This window comes from Scyliorhinus torazame, chromosome 2 (genome assembly GCF_047496885.1).
Source record: "Scyliorhinus torazame isolate Kashiwa2021f chromosome 2, sScyTor2.1, whole genome shotgun sequence".
In the NCBI taxonomy this organism is placed as follows: domain Eukaryota; kingdom Metazoa; phylum Chordata; class Chondrichthyes; order Carcharhiniformes; family Scyliorhinidae; genus Scyliorhinus; species Scyliorhinus torazame.
This window is the reverse complement of record NC_092708.1, coordinates 100,122,673-100,144,380: the sequence shown is the minus strand read 5'-3', so window position 1 is coordinate 100,144,380 and position 21,708 is coordinate 100,122,673. Positions and strand designations below refer to the sequence as shown.

General features: G+C 44.3%; 1 protein-coding gene across 1 annotated transcript in view; it reads left to right on the top strand.

The window, feature by feature from the left end:
* Positions 1 to 21,708, top strand: part of pkp4 (plakophilin 4) — a 328,075-nt gene that overhangs the window by 108,699 nt on the left and 197,668 nt on the right. The window contains 1 exon segment of the mRNA XM_072474888.1: positions 7,757 to 7,869. Coding sequence (XP_072330989.1) covers positions 7,757 to 7,869 — 113 coding nt within the window.

Below are 21,708 nucleotides of genomic sequence, written 5' to 3'. Positions count from 1 at the left end.
ATCAAAACCCAACTCGGAGGATGGGATTGAATACATCTTTCAAGTGTATGCTCAGTTCAAGAACAAAGTGAAGATGAGTAAAATTGGCTCAGTGGGAGGAAAAGCTGCAAATTGGATTGGATGTGTTTATTTGTCACGTGTAGTAATAATAATTGTTTATTGTCACAAGTAGGCTTCAATGCCGTTACTGTGAAACGCCCCTAGTCGCCACATTCCGGCGTCTGTTCGGGGAGGCTGGTGCGGGAATTGAACCCGCGCTGCTGGTCTTGTTCTGCATTACAAACCAGCTGTTTAGCCCACTGTGCTAAACCAGCCCCTGGGTACAGTACCATGGTACAGTGAAAAGTATTTTTCTGCGAACAGCTCAACAGATTATTAAGTACATGAAAAGAAAAGGAAATTAAAGAAAATACATAATAGGGCAACACCAGGTACGCAATGTCACTACATAACACTGGCATCTGGTGAAGCATACGAGTGTAGTGTTAATGAGGTCAGTCCATAAGAGGGTCGTTTACGAGTCTGGTAACAGCGGGGAAGGAGCTGTTTTTGAGTCTGCTCGTGCGTGTTCACGGACTTTTGTATCTCCTGCCTGATGGAAGAAATATGAAAAATGAACTCTCAAATAAAAATTCGATGCAACTCTAGATTTGCTACTGACGGCACCAAATCTTGGGGCAATTTACTCTCTGATGAGGAGAAATTGGTGTGGAATAACAAATTATTTTAATTGAGAGCCCAATTTAAACGAAATCAAATAATTCATCAGTTAAATGTAATACTTTAGCGCAGGGCTAAATCGTTGGCTTTTAAAGCAGACAAAGGCAGGCCAGCAGCACGGTGCAATTCCCGTACCAGCCTCCCCGAACAGGCGCCGGAATGTGGCGACTAGGGGCTTTTCACAGTAACTTCATTTGAAGCCTACTTGTGACAATAAGCGATTTTCATTTCATTTCATTTCATTCATTTTCATTTTCATGTGTGCCAAGGAACCATTATAGGTAATGCTTATCTTGACCCGGCATTCCGTAATGATTGTGTACAGGAAATGTAAATTGTAATGTCCGTGGGAAACAGCAGTCATAGAATAATCCAAGTTTAATGACATGTGACGTTCAGGTGTACCAATGATCAGGTATACAATTTTGAGAAGAATTTTAATGTAATGAAATAAGTGAACTACGAAAGCAAATTATCTGGAGGAGATATTGAACACCTGAGTAAAGGACAAATATAGCATCTTTTTAAAACAGCATTGCTCTCAATGCTGTTGAAATATATAATCTGTAATGCTCAGGCTAAATAACCATCACATTAAATGTATTAACAAACTAATTTAAAATGTACAAAGAAATCCTGCAGGGACAAAGGTGTATGGAAGCATGCAGCAACAAGTGTCGTAATCAGAATGGCAGAGATGTCCAGGGAAAAACACATTGGTGGCAGTAAACGTTGGGTGCTTGTTTAGTGGAAATGTAGTTGAGGGAGCAGATGGTGGATTTAATGGACAAGATGTGCTGGAGAAGGCTTAAGAAAGAAGATGATTCTGGACCCAGGTTTAGCAGAGCAATATATAACAATCCTTGCTGTACTACAACAGTAGGCACTATTTCAAGAAGTGAAAAGAACCATGGACAATATAAATGCGCTTATATTCTGAATAATTGCTGCTCCTGAGTATTCATGCTATTTGAGTGCAATTTAAAAATTATTTGTGTGCACTTTCTGGTGTGAATTTACTCCCCATATCTGAATGTGAATTCATTTAGAGTTCCTTTTCCATCTGCCAAAGTTGTTTTCCCAGTATACTAGTAACAGAAGTGAGCCCCCCAGGGCAGTTTGTATCTTTATACAATGAAGATCTGGTAAAGTTTTAAAAATGAATGGTCAATTAGAAACTTAGTAATTGTCTGTAGTTTTTGGAGATATAATGAGCCACCTTGTGGTATTAAATCTGTAGAACAAACATACTATTGGACATTGATTTAGGTTACAAAAACAGAACAGACTTATTAAAAATAGCAGTTAAATAGTAACAAGATGGTACAGATTGTGGAAATTTATGGAACATACCTGTTCTTATTTGTCATTAATTGGCAATCTAGTTTGGGGAAATGGAAAAATTGTTGCTGCGCTCAGGTAAATTTTGTTTGGGACATTAATAAAGGATGGCTTTCTCTGCATCAGCTGTGCTATACCTGTTCAGAGTGTGCTTAGCTGTCATCAGTCTCTGGCAAAAGTGCCATTTCCCAACAGTACTTTAGGAAATAAATGTTGGCTACCAATCGGAGACTGGTAGTAACAGTGTTCGTTTGCAGCTGACAGTGCTTTGTTTATGCTACTTGACTTGCAGAATTCCACTCGTGCCTGTGAGTTGTTTTGAGAATTTCATTGGGACTGTGCTCCTTGCATTCAACATATTAATGCATGTTCTGGAGAAGTTTATACATTAGCTAAAAGGATCCCTTGAGCGCATGGAAAATTGTTTAACACTATACTGGACTTGTATTCCATGTAGTATCAAGCTCAGTTGGTGCTGTGCTGCAAAATGAACTTGAATCTCTGGTTCAGAAATGCACTGGAGTCTAGAACTTAATACTAGAGAAGCAGGAACTGCATTTTAGCGATTCATGTTGCAGAATAAATCTACTGTTTCCATTATAATACAATGAACAAAGCCCTTTAGAACATAGAACAATACAGCGCAGTACAGGCCCTTCGGCCCACGATGTTGCACCGACATGGGAAGTCAAAAAACAAAAGCCATCTAACCTACACTATGCCATTATCATCCATATGCTTATCCAATAAACTTTTAAATGCCCTCAATGTTGGCGAGTTCACTACTGTTGCAGGTAGAGCATTCCACGGCCTCACCACTCTTTGCGTAAAGAACCTACCTCTGACCTCTGTCCTATATCTATTACCCCTCAGTTTAAGGCTATGTCCCCTCATGCTAGCCATTTCCATCCGCGGGAGAAGGCTCTCACTGTCCACCCTATCTAACCCCCTGATCATTTTGTATGCCTCTATTAAGTCTCCTCTTAACCTTCTTCTCTCTAACGAAAACAACCTCAAGTCCATCAGCCTTTCCTCATAAGATTTTCCCTCCACACCAGGCAACATCCTGGTAAATCTCCTCTGCACCCGTTCCAAGGCTTCCACGTCCTTCCTATAATGAGGTGACCAGAACTGTACGCAATACTCCAAATGCGGCCGTACCAGAGTTTTGTACAGCTGCAACATGACCTCATGACTCCGGAACTCAATCCCTCTACCAATAAAGGCCAAAACTCCATAGGCTTTCTTCACAACCCTATCAACCTGGGTGGCAACTTTCAGGGATCTATGTACATGGACACCGAGATCCCTCTGCTCATCTACACTTCCAAGAATTTTACCATTAGCCAAATATTCCGCATTCCTGTTATTCCTTCCAAAGTGAACCACCTCACACTTCTCTACATTAAACTCCATTTACCACCTCTCAGCCCAGCTCTGCAGCTTATCTATGTCCGTCTGTAACCTGCAACATCCTTCCGCACTGTCGGCAACACCACCGACTTTAGTGTCGTCTGCAAATTTACTCACCCACCCTTCTGCGCCCTCCTCTAGGTCATTTATAAAAATGACAAACAGCAATGGCCCCAGAACAGATCCTTGTGGTATGCCACTTGTAACTGTACTCCATTCTGAACATTTCCCATCAACCACCACCCTCTGTCTTCTTTCAGCTAGCCAATTTCTGATCCACATCTCTAAATCACCCTCAATCCCCAGCCTCCGTATTTTCTGCAATAGCCTACCATGGGGAACCTTATCAAACGCTTTACTGAAATCCATATACACCACATCAACTGCTCTCCCCTCGTCTACCTGTTTAGTCACCTTCTCAAAGAACTCGATAAGGTTTGTGAGGCATGACCTACCCCTCACAAAGCCATGCTGACTACCCCTGATCATATTATTCCCATCTAGATGATTATAAATCTTTGCCCATATATTTGTAATGATTCACAACAAAATTTTAATCAATCTGTTATTTGCCTGAAGGCGGCACGATGGCGCAGTGATTAGCACTGCTGCCTATTGCGCTGAAGACCCAGGTTCGATCCTGGCCCCGGGTCACTATACGTGTGGAGTTTGCACATTCTCCTAGTGGCTGCGTGGGTCTTGCCCCAACAATCCAAAGATGTGCGGGTATGTGGATTGGCCACGCTTAAATTGCCCCTTAATGGAGAAAAAATGAATTGGGTACTCTAAAATTTAAAAAAAAATAAAAAAAATTCTGTTCAACAAAACTGTTTGAATTTAATATCTCATTATTATTTAGATGATATTTAGAATTGTACAGCAGTGAACATTTGCAGATAACACAAAACTTGCAAGTATTGTAAACTGAAGAACTTTTAAAGGACTTGAACAAGTTGATGGAGTGTGCAGATCGGTCATTAAAGGTGGCAGGACAGGTGGAGAAGCGGTTAATAAAGTATATAATATCCTGGGCTTTATTATTAGGGGCATAGAGTACAAGAGCCAGGGAGTTATGCTGAACTACAAGACCTTAGCTGGAGTATTGTGTACTGTCCTGAGTGCCACATTTTATGAATGATGCGAATGCATTGGACAGTGCAGAAGAGATTTGCAAGAATGGTTCCAGGATTGAGAAACTTGGGGAGGTTGGAACTCTTCTCCTTGGCGAGAACAAGGCAAAAAGGTAATTTGATAGAGATGCTCAAAATCATAATGGCACTGCACAGAATAGATGGGGCGAAACTGTTGCCAATTGCAAAAATTTCAAGAATTCGAGGGCACAGATTTAAGGTGATTTGCAAAAGAAGCCAATGTGATGCACAAAACAACACAGCTAATGGTTTGGATCTGGAATGTTCTGACTGAAAGTATGGTGGAAGCAGGTTCAATCAAGGCATTCAAGAGGGCAATAAATAAGTACATGAATAGAAACAATGTGCAGGGGTACTGAGAAAAAGCAGAGGAATGTTACTCATGGTGCTCGTTTGGAGAGCTGGTGCAGATGTGGTGGGCCAAATGACTTCTCCAGTGCTGTTAACAGTCCTGTCATTCTCTGATTACTGCTACTTCACAAATTCAACTTTATTTAAGACAAAATTCCTTATTTTTGTTCCATAGTTATGTGAGCATTTCTCTAGTAATCAAAACTGTGCAGGAAGGACATAATCTTCTGGTGAAAAGATAAGTCCTTTCAGTATGTGGCTGAATTTCAGTTGGATCGGTACAGTTGTAGTTCCTAATGTATTGCAATCTTTACCAATTGATCACTAATGTTAATGTGTTTGGAAAGGGAAAAAAGCTTAAATTACTAAAGTTCTTAAGATCTATGATTTTTGTACTTCAGACTGTATTTTTCTGTTTAAATGAGTGTATTTTAAACATTGTGTTTTAAGTACTATCGGCTGATTTCCTCTGAATCCTGAATTTATTCAATAGGGACACCTTCGTTATTGTTTGAAATTGCCTTTATCAGCTGATTCCTGCTGTTTGCCTAAAACAAACGAGTGAACAAAATGTCGCTGGTTGTTAGCATTTCTGTAGAATTAGTTGCAAGTTGAGTAGCTTGTGTTGGCAGCAGAATTGTACAAATAAACAAATATTTTTAAACACCAGCCTACAAATACATTTTGATTCAAAATGTTCGGTTTCGCACTACATAGTGTCGTGTTGGGTGTTCCGATACACAAACGAACCAACACTGTTGTAGATGGTACAACTCGGTTTTATTATTCTGTACAATAATAATTATTAACTTCTGGCTGAGGTTCGTACTTCACCTGCTAACCTGTGGACCCAGCCCTAGCACTATCTTAGTGAGGCACTCAGCACATGGTGTATGTCTGAGTGGCACGCTGTGAGCTCTGTGCTCTGAGCTATCTCCTGGTAGAATGAGCGGGAACTGTGGTGTTCCGTGTTTTATAGTGCATGTGCTCTCACTGGTGATTGGCTGTGATGTGTGTGTGTGTTGGTTGGTCCATCTACCTGTCCATCAGTGTGTGTGTGTGATTGCACCATGATATGTTAATATGGATATCATGACATAGTACATTGAATACTGAATGGATAAAAACATGGTTAATATTTTGAGACATTGGCTTACTTGTCACAGCTGCAGTATTGTACATGTGGCTGCAGAATTTAACCCTTAATTTCTTGTACATTTATTTACTGGCTTGGAATAAGTGTAACTGAAAATTGAATTTGTACAATATCCAAACATTTATTTTGTTTAAGTATACCAAATACCTGTAGACACTTATCAAGCAAATTAGAAGGTGTTTAATGCTCACGGTTTTAAAAATAAATATGGTTATGTTTCTGCAATTTGAGTGGGTGCTTTTGTTTTCCAAAAAATATGCCTTTAAGTAACACAACGGTATCGCTGTTGTCACTGTTCTTTTTTGATGCATCCAAACTTTGTAGTTTTTTTTTTAAATTGCAGATGATTTTTACCTAGTAGTTGAACTGATTAATCAGACTAGTTGAGAAATAAGAACTATACATTTGCTGTGACTCTTAGTGATGCAACTGATCATGTAAATATGATTTGCAGTTCCACAAGGGCATTTAGAAAAGACTTATAATCACGTTCAAAGATTGTGCAAAATATTCTACAGAATTAAATTCTGTCTTTATCATCATTCATCTTGTACTGAAAGTGTGAGGAATTGAGTTCATCTTCAAACACCCCAAGAACAAATCACATTAAGTAAGGTGTGTGCTAACCAGATTGTAAAACCTCTATAGTCCAGATCTGATTATATCTGAGGGGAAAAAATTATACATTCAGTTAACTTTAATCTTAACTGTCTTGAATTGGTTGGGCTTGAAGCATTTTGCATGTAATGCTTGTCATTATCCAGCATGTAACTATACTGTACATAAGCATGTGGTGTTGTTAAATTGCTAGGCAACAGCTAATTTTAACTAAATTCGGCTGGATTTCCTGCAAAGGCCGAAATGCTGCACATTGCTTTCTTTTATACATACTCATTATGGGATCCTATATTAACAACATCTTCAGATTGTAAGCAGAGCATTCATCTCTCTCCAGAACAGTTTACATGTGATCAGTTTTATTGGGGAAGGGTGCTATTATGATGTAAAGCTATGCTGCTGAATCTGGCCAATGAAGCAGAGAGAAAATTCTCTCGAGCCCAAAGTAAAAAAATAGCAGGCAGTGCATGCCACAGTGGCACGAGTACAGGTTAGCTAAATTGTGCATTGAAAAGAAAAAGAAATTACTGAAAAACACGGAGGAAAAACATTGGGCAATGATGGACAATGTATTTTATCTTCCTCCGTAAAAGACAGAATGGAAGGAGTTCTGTGTTCAAACCACCATTTCATCACTTCATGCTGCAGTACTAGTAATTGTTGGAACTCTGGGAAGGATTGCTGAAATATACGTGTACAGGAGCATAAGTAAATGGCCGTAAACCTTTTGCAAAGGTCTCTGAAGATCTGAGTGCAAGAAACTAAGATGTTGCGACATGGATTCGAAAGAGGCATAGTGTTCTTGCTGAATGATCTAAGAGAAAAGCCTTATTTTGCCACAAGCTGTTTCTTTATGCTGATGAGTGGGAGGGGCAAGATGTAAGAACTGTTTTTTTTCTCATCGAACAAAGTAGAATGCTGCCATTTAAAGTAAAACTAAAACTGATTTTGGGATGGAATAGACTTGAATCTTGTGTACATAATATAGTTTTTTAACCTTTTGCAGGAGCTCCAGTTTGAAAGGCTTACAAGAGAGCTCGAGTTGGAACGGCAGATTGTTGCAAATCAGCTAGAAAGATGCAAGCTGGGAACTGAATCACCAAGTGTCGCCAGTATCAGGTAGAGGCCTGCGTTTTCACTTTTCCATTAATTACCTGAAAGATATCAACGAGTTCTTCCCATTTCAAATAGATTTCTTAGAATTAACAAATTATTTTCTATTTGTGGTTAATTTATTCTGTTGTGTAAAAGAAAATATGGGCATCAATGGTAAAGTGTAATCTGTGCATTAAAATCATTTTAAGCTGTCTGAATAGTTTTTTCTTAATCAAATTAATCAAATGTTCATTCTCAAATGATATGCTGCCCATCATTAATACAATACGTTGTTGAGGTGTTTTTAGCAATGCAATCAATTTTGTTTTAATTTTGGATTCCTAGTTACGAAGCAAATTAGTGCAGATTTTTTCCTTTTTTTAAATTAAAAGTAAATTCAAAAGTATTGAAATTGGACTTGTGGTTAAACATGACCTTGTGTGCTATGCTTGTATGGGTACTTTTTTTTTCACCAGGCCATTAGAACAATTGCTAACTGGCAAATTATTGTTACAGTCAGCCTTGTCCTGAAGGAGAAAATTTAACCACAAAGTTGGGATAAAACACATCAAAGTCTGTATTATGATCATCTGTTTTTAAAACAGGAAGTGCAAAATAATAAAGATGGTATATAATAGGACTATAAAAATAAGTGGATTGTTTCAACTAACATTTCTTGAAGCTAGTAGTGCTTCAAAGATGGAATATGATTGACAATAGGAGCATTGTGAGAAAAGACAGCAGTGGTTCTTATAACCATGTCAGCTCAGAAACCTGTTGGCCTAGCCATCTCTGATATTCTGGTACAGTATTATATACAGTGCTCCCTTATGCAGATTAAATGTTTTGATGATCAGGGTGGCATTGACAAAATATTGAATGAGTACCTTGTGCTAATTTATGTCACTCTTGAATAGCAAAAATCCTAAAGGGTGTTCACAATAGCAGCAGCCTGCGATCCAGTTAGTTCTGCTGAAAGGCCAGCTATGCATTTACATTTGCTTCTGTAGATCAGATTCAGAAATTTACAGAAGCAATACTACATAATTTCAAACAGGGTGACAGTATGCCATCACAAATGCAGCTAGTTTGTCGGGGACAAATACATGGAATTCTGCATGCATGTTTTGTTAATAACAGTAATTGAATCATTAGCAGTTCTACCATTAATTAAATCCTAGTGAGATTACTGGCCTAACACAGGTTTTCTGATTGATTTTTTTATTATAAATATTTTATTGAAAATTTTTGGTCAACCAACACAGTACATTGTGCATCCTTTACACAATATTATAACAACACAAATAACAACGACCTATTTTATAAACAAAAAATGAATAAATAATAAATAACAAAAATGAAAACTAACCCTAATTGGCAACTGCCTTATCACAAGTAACACTCTCCAAAAATATAATTTAACAGTCCAATATATAATTATCTGTCGCAACGACCTATACATATTATACAGTATATATTAACAACCCTGAGAGTCCTTCTGGTTCTTCCCCCCCCCCCCCCCCCCCGATCCTGGGTTGCTGCTGCTGCCTTCTTTTTCCCATTCCATCTATCTTTCTGCGAGGCATTCGACGAACGGTTGCCACCGCCTGGTGAACCCTTGAGCCGACCCCCTTAGAACGAACTTAATCCGCTCTAGCTTTATAAACCCTGCCATGTCATTTATCCAGGTCTCCACCCCCGGGGGCTTGGCTTCTTTCCACATTAACAATATCCTGCGCCGGGCTACTAGGGACGCAAAGGCCAAAACATCGGCCTCTCTCGCCTCCTGCACTCCCGGCTCTTGTGCAACCCCAAATATAGCCAACCCCCAGCTTGGTTCGACCCGGACCCCCACTACTTTTGAAAGCACCTTTGTCACCCCCATCCAAAACCCCTGTAGTGCCGGGCATGACCAAAACAAATGGGTATGATTCGCTGGGCTTCTCGAGCACCTCGCACACCTATCCTCCACCCCAAAAAATTTACTGAGCCGTGCTCCAGTCATATGCGCCCTGTGTAATACCTTAAACTGAATCAGGCTTAGCCTGGCACACGAGGACGACGAGTTTACCCTGCTTAGGGCATCTGCCCACAGCCCCTCCTCGATCTCCTCCCCCAGCTCTTCTTCCCATTTCCCTTTTAGTTCATCTACCATAGCCTCCCCTTCGTCCCTCATTTCCCTATATATATCTGACACCTTACCATCCCCCACCCATGTCTTTGAGATCACTCTGTCCTGCACCTCTTGTGTCGGGAGCTGCGGGAATACCCTCACCTGTTGCCTCGCAAAAGCCCTCAGTTGCATATACCTGAATGCATTCCCTTGGGGCAACCCATATTTCTCGGTCAGCGCTCCCAGACTCGCGAACTTCCCATCCACAAACAGATCTTTCAGTTGCGTTATTCCTGCTCTTTGCCACATTCCATATCCCCCATCCATTCCCCCCGGGGCAAACCTATGGTTGTTTCTTATCGGGGACCCCCCCAAGGCTCCAGTCTTTCCCCTATGCCGTCTCCACTGTCCCCAAATCTTCAGTGTAGTCACCACCACCGGGCTTGTGGTGTAGTTCCTCGGTGAGAACGGCAATGGGGCTGTCACCATAGCCTGTAGGCTAGTCCCCCTACAGGACGCCCTCTCTAATCTCTTCCACGCCGCTCCCTTCTCCTCTCCCATCCACTTACTCACCATTGAAATATTAGCGGCCCAATAATACTCACTTAGGCTCGGTAGTGCCAGCCCCCCCTATCCCTGCTACGCTGTAAGAATCCCTTCCTCACTCTCGGGGTCTTCCAGGCCCACACACAACCCATGATGCTCTTTTCAATCCTTTTTAAAAAAAAAAAAAGCCTTCGTGATCACCACCGGGAGGCACTGAAACACAAAGAGGAATATCTGGAGGACCACCATCTTAACCGCCTGCACCCTCCCTGCCAGTGACAGGGATACCATATCCCATCTCTTAAAATCCTCCTCCATTTGTTCCACCAACCGCGTTAAATTTAACCTATGCAATGTGCCCCAATTCTTGGCTATCTGGATCCCCAGGTAACGAAAGTCCCTTGTTACCTTCCTCAACGGTAGGTCCTCTATTTCTCTACTCTGCTCCCCTGGATGCACCACAAACAACTCACTTTTCCCCATGTTCAATTTATACCCTGAAAAATCCCCAAACTCCCCAAGTATCCGCATTGTTTCTGGCATCCCCTCCGCCGGGTCTGCCACGTACAGTAGCAAATCGTCCGCATACAAAGATACCCGGTGTTGTTCTCCTCCTCTAAGTACTCCCCTCCACTTCTTGGAATCCCTCAACGCTATCGCCAGGGGCTCAATCGCCAGTGCAAACAATAATGGGGACAGAGGGCATCCCTGCCTTGTCCCTCTATGGAGCCGAAAATATGCAGATCCCCGTCCATTCGTGACCACGCTCGCCATCGAGGCCCTATACAACAGCTGCACCCATCTAACATACCCCTCTCCAAAACCAAATCTCCTCAACACCTCCCACAAATAATCCCACTCCACTCTATCAAATGCTTTCTCGGCATCCATCGCCACTACTATCTCCATTTCCCCCTCTGGTGGGGCCATCATCATTACCCCTAACAGCCTCCGTATATTCGTGTTCAGCTGTCTCCCCTTCACAAACCCAGTTTGGTCCTCGTGGACCACCCCCGGGACACATTCCTCTATTCTCATTGCCATTACCTTTGCCAGGATCTTGGCATCTACATTTAGGAGGGAAATAGGTCTATAGGACCCGCATTGTAGCGGGTCCTTTTCCTTCTTTAAGAGAAGCGATATCATTGCTTCAGACATAGTCGGGGGCAGTTGTCCCCTTTCCTTTGCCTCATTAAAGGTCCTCGTCAATACCGGGGCGAGCAAGTCCACATATTTTCTATAGAATTCGACTGGGAATCCATCCGGTCCCGGGGCCTTTCCCACCTGCATGCTCCTAATTCCTTTCACCACTTCTTCTACCTCGATCTGTGCTCCCAGTCCCACCCTTTCCTGCTCTTCCACCTTGGGAAATTCCAGCCGATCCAAGAAGCCCATCATTCTCTCCCTCCCATCCGGGGGTTGAGCTTCATATAAGTTTTTATAAAATGTCTTGAACACTCTATTCACTCTCTCCGCTCCCCGCTCCATCTCTCCTTCCTCATCCCTCACTCCCCCTATTTCCCTTGCTGCTCCCCTTTTCCTCAATTGGTGTGCCAGCAACCTGCTCGCCTTCTGCCATTAGTCCCATGTCCATTCTCCAGGGTGGGCGCCCTCCTGTTTCCTCCCCTATCTCCAAGTCTACCCAGTGTGGAGCGTGATCCGAAATGGCTATAGCCGTATACTCCGTTCCCCTCACCTTCGGGATCAACGCCCTTCCCAGCACAAAAAAGTCTATTCGCGAGTAGACTTTATGGACATAGGAGAAAAACGAGAACTCCTTACTCCTAGGTCTGCTAAATCTTCACGGGTCTACACCTCCCATCTGCTCCATAAAATCTTTAAGTACCTTGGCTGCTGCCGGCCTCCTTCCAGTCCTGGACTTCGACCTATCCAGCCCTGGTTCCAACACCGTATTAAAATCTCCCCCCATTATCAGCTTTCCCATCTCTAGGTCCGGAATGCGTCCTAGCATCCGCCTCATAAAATTGGCATCATCCCAGTTCGGGGCATATACGTTTACCAAGACCACCGTCTCCCCCTGTAGTTTGCCACTCACCATCACATATCTGCCCCCGTTATCCGCCACTATAGTCTTTGCCTCGAACATTACCCGCTTCCCCACTAATATAGCCACCCCCCTGTTTTTCGCATCTAGCCCCGAATGGACCACCTGCCCCACCCATCCTTTGCGTAGCCTAACCTGGTCTATCAGTTTCAGGTGCGTTTCCTGTAACATAACCACATCTGCCTTAAGTTTCTTAAGGTGTGCGAGTACCCGTGCCCTCTTTATCGGCCCGTTCAGCCCTCTCACGTTCCACGTGATCAGCCGGGTTGGGGGGCTTCCTACCCCTTTTTCCAGCTCCTCACCCGGTTCCCACGCAGCTGTATCTCCCCCAGGCGGTGCCCCCCCACCCATCCCCTCCCATACCAGCTCCCCCCTCTCCCCAGCAGCAGCAACCCAGTAATTTCCCCCCTCTTCCCCCCCCCCCCCCCCCCGCTAGCGTAATTACTCCCCCCTCTTCCCCCCCCCCCCCCCCCCCCATGTTGCTCCCAGAAGTCAGCAAACTCTGGCCGACCTCGGCTTCCCCCCGTGACCTCGGCTCGCACCGTGCGACGCCCCCCCTCCTTCCTGCTTCTCTATTCCCGCCATGATTATCATAGCGCGGGAACCAAACCCGCGCTTCTCCCTTGGCCCCGCCCCCAATGGCCAACGCCCCATCTCCTCCACCTCCCCTCCCCCCATCACCACCTGTGGAAGAGAGAAAAGTTACCACATCGCAGGATTAGTACATAAAACTCCTCTTTCCCCCCTTTTTAACCCCCCTCTTCGCCCCCCACATTCGTCCCACCACTTTGTTCAAACGTTCTTTTTAATAACCCGCTCATTCCCGTTTTTCTTCCACAATAAAAGTCCACGCTTCATCCGCCGTCTCAAAGTAGTGGTGCCTCCCTCGATATGTGACCCACAGTCTTGCCGGTTGCAGCATTCCAAATTTTATCATCTTTTTATGAAGCACCGCCTTGGCCCGATTAAAGCTCGCCCTCCTCGCCACCTCCGCACTCCAGTCTTGATAAACGCGGATCACCGCGTTCTCCCATTTACTGCCCCGAGTTTTCTTTGCCCATCTAAGGACCATTTCTCTATCCTTAAAACGGAGGAATCTCACCACTATGGCTGTGGGAATTTCTCCTGCTCTCGGTCCTCGCGCCATCACTCGGTATGCTCCCTCCACCTCCAACGGACCCGCCGGGGCCTCCGCTCCCATTAACGAGTGCAGCATCGTGCTCACATATGCCCCGACGTCCGCTCCCTCCGCACCTTCAGGAAGACCAAGAATCCTCAGGTTGTTCCTCCTTGCGTTGTTCTCCAGTGCCTCCAACCTTTCCACACACCTTTTATGGTGTACCTCGTGCATCTCCGTCTTCACCACCAGGCCCTGTATGTCGTCCTCATTCTTGGCTGCCTTTGCCTTCACGACCCGAAGCTCCCACTCCTTTGTCTTTTGTTCCTCCTTTAGCCCTTCGATCGCCTGTAGTATCGGGGCCAACAGCTCTTTCTTCATTTCCTTTTTGAGCTCTTCCACACAGCATTTCAAGAACTCTTGTTGTTCAGGGCCCCATGTTAAACTGCCACCTTCCGACGCCATCTTGGTTTTTGCTTGCCTTCCTTGCCGCTGTTCTAAAGGATCCACTGCAATCCGGCCACTTTCTCCTTTTTTCATCCGTATCCAGGGGGGATTCCCTTCTGGTTTACCGCACAGTGTTTTTAGCCGTCAAAATTGCCGTTGGGGCTCCTATCAAGAGCCCAAAAGTCCGTTTCACCGGGAGCTGCCGAAACGTGCGACTCAGCTGGTCATCGCCGCACCCGGAAGTCGGTTTTCTGATTGATGATTGCCGTCATGTTGCCTATTTTTTAATACTAATTCATTAATTATTACAAATAGGAGAGCGTGGCAAAACTGTATCTTACACACTCAGGTTAGAGCTTCATAACATTGGACTAGCTCTTCTACATGGACAGCTTCCCTTCTACCTCCACTTGTCAAATTGCTCCTAAATTAGAGCTGGCAGCACCCATCTTAAATGACAATCTGAAAGCAGAGAGAGTGCTCAGCCACATAGAACAGTACATGACAACATCATTTTCAGAAACTGATTAAAGCTTCATTTTCATTGATGGCATCTTTCAGCATTTCGATAAATAATCCCAGCATAATCAAATGTGCTCATAATTTCATTTCTTGATGCCCAGAATTATTGTTTGCACCTCAGTACTGGAATGAAAACCAGGACAATTTCAGACCTAATTATATATTACATTTTATATATATATTATATATATATATATATATATGTGTATATATATATATATGTATATATTTTTTTTTTTTACAAATAACTCCTTGTGTATTTATTTTGGAATATTTATGATCCAAAATGCTTTTTTTACCCTCTTGTTTGCATTCTAAAACACAACTTCCATACTAATACAGAATATATATTCAGGCATAAAAATCTGAATCTAATATGCATGTAATGTTAAAAATTATGATTTTTTGATGTCACAACCTCCATATTTTAATGAAACATGATCTTATAAAAACTGTGTTTGCTGCAAATGCTAAAATGTTAATTTCCTACTCTAATCCTGTCCTTTGGCTTAGTTTCTTCTGTTTTTAAACATTTACTTTGCCTGATTTCTTTCTGCATAGAATAAAATTGTGCATTCTGGGCTTCTGAAAAGACACTGGGCAAGCACTGAAAGTATTTGCAAGGCTACATAGAAATCATGGAGGAGTGGGACGAGCCACATTGCTCTTGCTGAGAGCTGGCATGTCATTATTGATCTAATAGTTAGATTGACGAGGGGACGTGGACGGATGCCCTGGGGAGAGTGAACTCTTCCTCCTCTTGTGCAAGGCGCAGCCTCATACAATTTAAGGTGCTGCATAAGGCTCACATGACCGGGCCAAGGATAAGCTGGTTCTTTGGGTGCGAGGACAGGTGTGTCAGGTGCTCAGGGAGCCCAGCAAACCACACCCACATGTTCTGGGCATGCCCAGTGCTGGAGGACTTTTGGAAGGGTGCAGCGAGGACGGTGTCGGGGGTGGTAGGATGCAGGGTCAAACTGGGCTGGGGGCTTGCAATATTTGGGGTTGCAGGGAAGCCGGGAGCGCAGGAGGCGAAAGAGGCCGGTATTCTGGCCTTTTGAGTCCCTGGTAGCCCGGCGAAGGATTCTTCTTCAGTGGAAGGATGCGAGGCCCCCAAGCGTGGAATCCTGGATCAATGATATGGCGGGGTTTATTAAATTGGAGAGGGTGAAATTTGCCTTAAGGGGATCGGTGCAAGGGACTTCAGACTGTGGCAACCGTTCCTAGACTTCCTGCCAGGGCGTTAGGAGATGAGCAGCATCTTAGCAGCATAAGTGGGTGTGTATATTTGCCTTTGTGTTGATGAAGGCTGTTAATTTATTATTTATGTATATGGGGGGGTGGGGGGGGTTGTTCTTTTCTTTCTGTATTTTGTTGTTGATATTTTGTGAAAATTTGAATATAAATTGTTTTTAAAAAAAAAACCTGATCTAATAGTTACAGCAAAGAAAGTGATCACTCTATAATTAATCTGAAGACCAACAAATCAGCTGAGCTGTGGACCAAATACAAAACGAAAAATCATATACTTAAGGAATACATAGAATTTATGGCACAGAGAGGCCATTTGGCCCAACCAATACATGCTCCACTTAAGCCTCCTACCATTTTTCCCGCATCAAAATCTACCACTTGTAATACCATTTTCTTCTCCCTCAAATGTTTGCCGAGCTTCTCCTTAAATGCATCTATACCTTTACTTCAAACACTCTGTCGTAACAGTTTCTTAGCAGTCCCTCGGTGAAACATTTTCTTGGTGACTATCTTGTATTGATGTCTCTAGTTATGCTTATCCCCACAGGAGGAAACATGTTTTCTGTATCTACTTTTCCATAATTTTAAAGACGTCTATTAGGTCACCTCTCTGCCTTTTTTTCCAAGAGAAAATAGTCATAACCTGTCAGTCCTTTCCTGACATGTATGCACCCTTGTGAATCTCTGCAAAGTGTCACCATATCTTATTAAGACAGTCTTTGACAAAGGTTTAATACAGGTTTAGCATAACTTTGCATTTCAATTCTATCCCTTTGGAAATAACATTTAGTGGCTATGCTAACCTGTGGAACTTTTAATGTTTGGTGTATTTCTACTTTGAGACCCCTTTGTTCCTCTACCTAGACTTGCACCTTCCAAGTGATAAGTGATCTCCCTATTCTCAACCAAAATGTACCACCTATGTTGAACTCTATTTGCCAATTATTTATCAGTTATGCAATTTTGTATAGAAGTCCTCCTCTGTATTAATTATCTCCCCCCTCCTATTGGTGTCATCTACAAATTTGTAGATTGTGCTTTACATTCAAAGCCCAAATTATCGATGTAAATTGTGAACAGCAACAATCCTAGTGTTGATCATGTGGAAAACCGCTTCCCATCATCTGTCACTCTGAATAGCTATCCTTTAATCTCACACTTCGATATGTAAAGAAGCCACCTAGTAATCCATTTTGTCACTCGTTCACTAACTCAACATTCTGACATTAATTAGTCTGTTTATTAAAGGCCACATCCAGATAAATTGCGTCAACTACATTACCATTATCGACACGCTCTTGGTCAGTCTGTCATACACGGTCGGTCAATTTCACTGGTCCTTTAAACTTACCTGCTTTACGGCAGCTGGTGCAGTAAAAGAGGTGACTACCCTGGAGCCTGCGGGAACTTTTTTGAAGCTGCTCCAACTGTCAGAGGCTTCAGTGCAGTTTTCAATAGCAGGCCAGTGCACTTTTAAGTCTTGTAATTCCAGCAAGCCATCACTTTTTGTCACTTGTTGGAATTATGGCTCGTGGTCTCTGCACCTCTGGTTAGGAAAGACAGGGTTGTGCAGTGTTCATATCATATAATCCCTACAGTACAGAAGGAGGCCATTCAGCCCATCAAGTCTGCGTCAACCCTCTGAAAAAGCACCCCACCCAGGCCCAATCCGCCGAATTATCCCCATAACCCTACTTAAGGAGTAATTTAGCATGGCCAATCCACCTAACCTGCACATCGTAGAATCATAGAATTTACAGTTCAGAAGGAGGCCATCTCCCACATCTTTGGATTATGGGAGGAAACCCAAGCACCCAAAGGAAACACGCAGACACGGGAGGCTGTTCACACAGCCACCTGAAGTTTGAATAGAACCCGGATCCCTGGTGCTGAGGCAGCAGTGCTAATCACCATGCCACTGTGTGCCAAATAGACTTGCTTCTAATTGTCCCAGAAATCAATTTTTGCAAACATGCTTTAAGCAAACTGATGGTAGTCAACACCCAACTATGACCAACCTTTGTTGGAATGAGAAACTGTTTGCTAATAGCTATTTAAGACCAAAACGAAAGTGAGAAATTCTGTTGTGTATACTTCATAGCCTATCTGAATTTGACATGGGCGCTATTCTGCGGAATGATTTCAAGTCTGGTAGAAAGCGGGAACTGCCTCGAGCTTCCTGGCGCTCGGCCCAGCGAGGCCAGGAACGTTGTTCAACGTTAATTGGTCCACCTAACGAGGCCCCACGGGTTCCTCGCCGTAAATGAAGGTTTGCCAGCTGATTTGCTGGGACCATGTTCCCCGCTAATCAGGTTGATCAGCATGTAAATGCACAGCCAACCCCCTCTCGGCTAAGGCGCCAAGAAGACCGGCCCCAAGATTCGGCAACACAGACATGGGGAGGCTCCTCGACGCGGTAGAAGCCAGGAGGGATGTTCTGTTCCCCAGAGCGTCCCAGAGGGTAAGCCACAGGGCAGCTGGTGCTGCCTGGGTCAAGGTGACGATGCCCATAAGCTCGGGTAGTGTGACCTCGAGGACTGGACTCCAGTGTCGTAACCTACACCAGGCAGCATGAGAGAGTTGACACCAATGTGCCGACCCCCCCCCCTCTCCCCAACACACACACAACACCTTCCTTCATACACCAACACCCCCTTCAAACGATGCTTGTGGCTATTGATGCCCTCCGTCTCCGCAAGAGAAGCTCTCCCAAAATCGTCAGGAGAGGGCCCAGACTGGAGGAGGCATGCTGGACTTGGAAAATCCTTACCACCTTCGTGTGACGAGCCCTAGGGGTGACGGGGATGGCCGAGGACAGAGCAGTCACCAACACAGGTGCAGATCCACCGGGCCCCACCCAGAGGGCCTGTCAAATGTGAATTGTTATTGCCATACTGACTGACCCATCCCTCCCACTGACCACAGGTTCATTCTGCAGCAGTCCTCCTGCCAACGGCAGCAGCCCATCCCTGGTGGCCTTCTCCTGCCTCATAGGAGACCACCTCAGAGGAGAGCTTCGAGGAAGACGCGATCGATGCGTCACAGCTGTCATCCCCACCCTCTGCCAGCACAGAGACACACCCCTCGGTGGGAAACGTTAACGGTCAGGCTTCTGGGGCACAATCTGGTGAGCACCACAAAGCTACTTGTGCACATCAGGTGGAGGTAGGAACCCCCAGGCCCCAGCCTAATGTGGAGTCTCTGGTACAGGCTTACCCGGAACTGATAGACGTTGGGGACGGAGTAGTCAGTGACACCACAGCATGTCCATACCCAATTGGAGGGGTCCCAGAGGCTAAGGGCGCAGTAGATGCCACTGGCAATGCGTCTCCTTTAAAATAATTTGATATGTTGACCATATTGTTGACTAAATTGTATATAGCAAAGATTTCCTTTGTAAATCTTCCTTTTGAACTTCAACTTTTTGTAAGCTTGTCTCATTTACTGAGGCACCTGACATTGCGGATTTGCTACGTTCTTCTCCGCATAGCCTCTAGTATTAGAATATCTCCCGTGTGTCCTTGTGCCCAGACTTAGATATGATACTATGCAGTATTGTATGACGAGTACTGTATAGTTTGACCCCCTTGACTTGAATTCTGCTGTTTTGGCATCTTACGCAGCACTTTTCTTTTTGGACTTTGAATGCTGCTATTCAATGGTTGAATCTAAAACTCCATTAATAGTGTTGGTGCCAGTGATTGTTTTTTGTTTTTTATTTTTCCTTTTGTATATTTCTCTTTGATTTCACCTGGCATTTTCTCCACACTTAACGACATTATGCTACATTTGTTTTCTTGTTTGGCTTCTTTACTCTTTAACCATTTTCTTGCATACTGCAGCACACCGGGGGCGTCATTCTCCGACCCCCCGCCGGGTCGGAGAATGGCCGTTGGCCGCCGTGAATCCCGCCCCCGCTGAAGTCTCCGGCACCAGAGATTGGGCGGGGGCGGGAATCGGGCCGCGCCGGTTGGCGGGACCCCCCGCTGGATTCTCCGGCCCGGATGGGCCGAAGTCCCGCCCAGAAATTGCCTGTCCCGCCAGCGTAAATCAAAGCTGGTATTTACCGGTGGGACCAGGCGGCGTGGGCGGGCTCCGGGGTCGTGGGGGGGGGGGCACGGGGCGATCTGACCCCGGGGGGTTGCCCCCATGGTGGCCTGGCCCGCGATCGGGGCCCACCGATCCGCGGGCGGGCCTGAGCCGTGGGGGCACTCTTTCCCTTCCGCCTCCGCCACGGCCTCCACCATGGCAGAGGCGGAAGAGACTCTCCCCATTGCGCATGCGCGGGAAACTGTCGGCGGCCGCTGACGCTCCCGCGCATGCGCCGCATTTAACAAGCGCCATTTCCGCCAGCTGGCGGGGCGGAAATCCCTCCGGCGCCAGCCTAGCCCCTCAATGTTGGGGCTCGGCCCCCAAAGATGCGGAGCATTCCGCACCTTTGGGCCGGCGCAATGCCCGTCTGATTGGCGCCGTTTTTGGCGCCAGTCGGCGGACATCGCGCCGTTGGGGGAGAATTTCGCCCCTGAAGTCCATACAGATTTGTTCAATGCTGCTGGGCTTCGTGTACTCCCAAGATTTCATCATTCTCTCTTACATTTCGTATCCACAACACACCTTATGTCCAAGATGGTGATGACCGTGCCCATGTTGTTTTAGCTTTGTGACATTGATCTCCAGCTGGTTTCAGGCAGAGCTTTTCAGTGTCTCAAATGCAGCATCGGCTTTTGAGTATAAATCTGGAGAAGCAATGTTTATAAATGCTGTATTGGATTGGATTTGTTTATTGTCACGTGTACTGAGGTACAGTGACAAGTATTTTTCTGCAAGCAGCTCAAACCGATCATTTAGTACATGAAAAGAAAAAAGAAAACACATAAAAGGGCAACCAAGGACCACAATGTAAATACATGGACACCAACATCAGGTGAAGCAAACAGGAGTTAAGGTTTGAGCTATTGAATCCTACTTGTAGATGTCTGGACAGTTGTGATAGTGCCACAGTTGGTTTTCATATCTGAAAGTTGCTTAATTTGCATTGAAAACTTCATGTGCCCAAGCTGATGCCATTGGTAATCTCTTCAAATCAGATTTTCCATTTGATGCATTCACAAGGTATTGAATAGCAGAAGAATAGGAACAATTCTATAAAAGGCACTATGATCGAGAACTCTCAGGTGTGAATTTGTGGAAACCGATTTAAATGCCCACATGAAACAAATAAATGCTAGTTACCTGGATCTTTCCAACTGTTTGCTATACCTTGACTTTGTGGTAGGATAGGTTAATGTTGTACATTCTGTTCTAAACCACTTTACTAACCACTGCATGGAGGGTTTTGACTGCCAGCATACACCCAACCTTTTCTCCCACATTTGGCCAGCTTCCTGTGTTCCCCCTGCTCCTGTTCCCCTTTGTGTAAGACTTATTTTAAAAATTGATTTCTTTCCCTGTAGTCCAAGGGTTGCCAACATTTTCCAGCGTGAACCCTTTTGACCTCCCCAGAGTACGGAGAAACATTCTTAAGGATTATTATACAATGGGTATAAACATGCAAAAATAATCTTAGATGTTTTTATGTCTTCTATTCTTCTATGTATGCATTTATAATGATAATTGTTATTCAACAAATACTTCCACGCTTTTGTTACTTTTAATGGGAGCACCCTTTCACGCAAGCAACATTCACCCCCCCCCCCCCCCCCCCGCCCGCTTAGCTGAACTAGCGTTTTATATGGATTTAGCATAATTTTATATGGAATCAGCATAATTTTCTGTCTCTTAATAAAAGCAAATTACTGT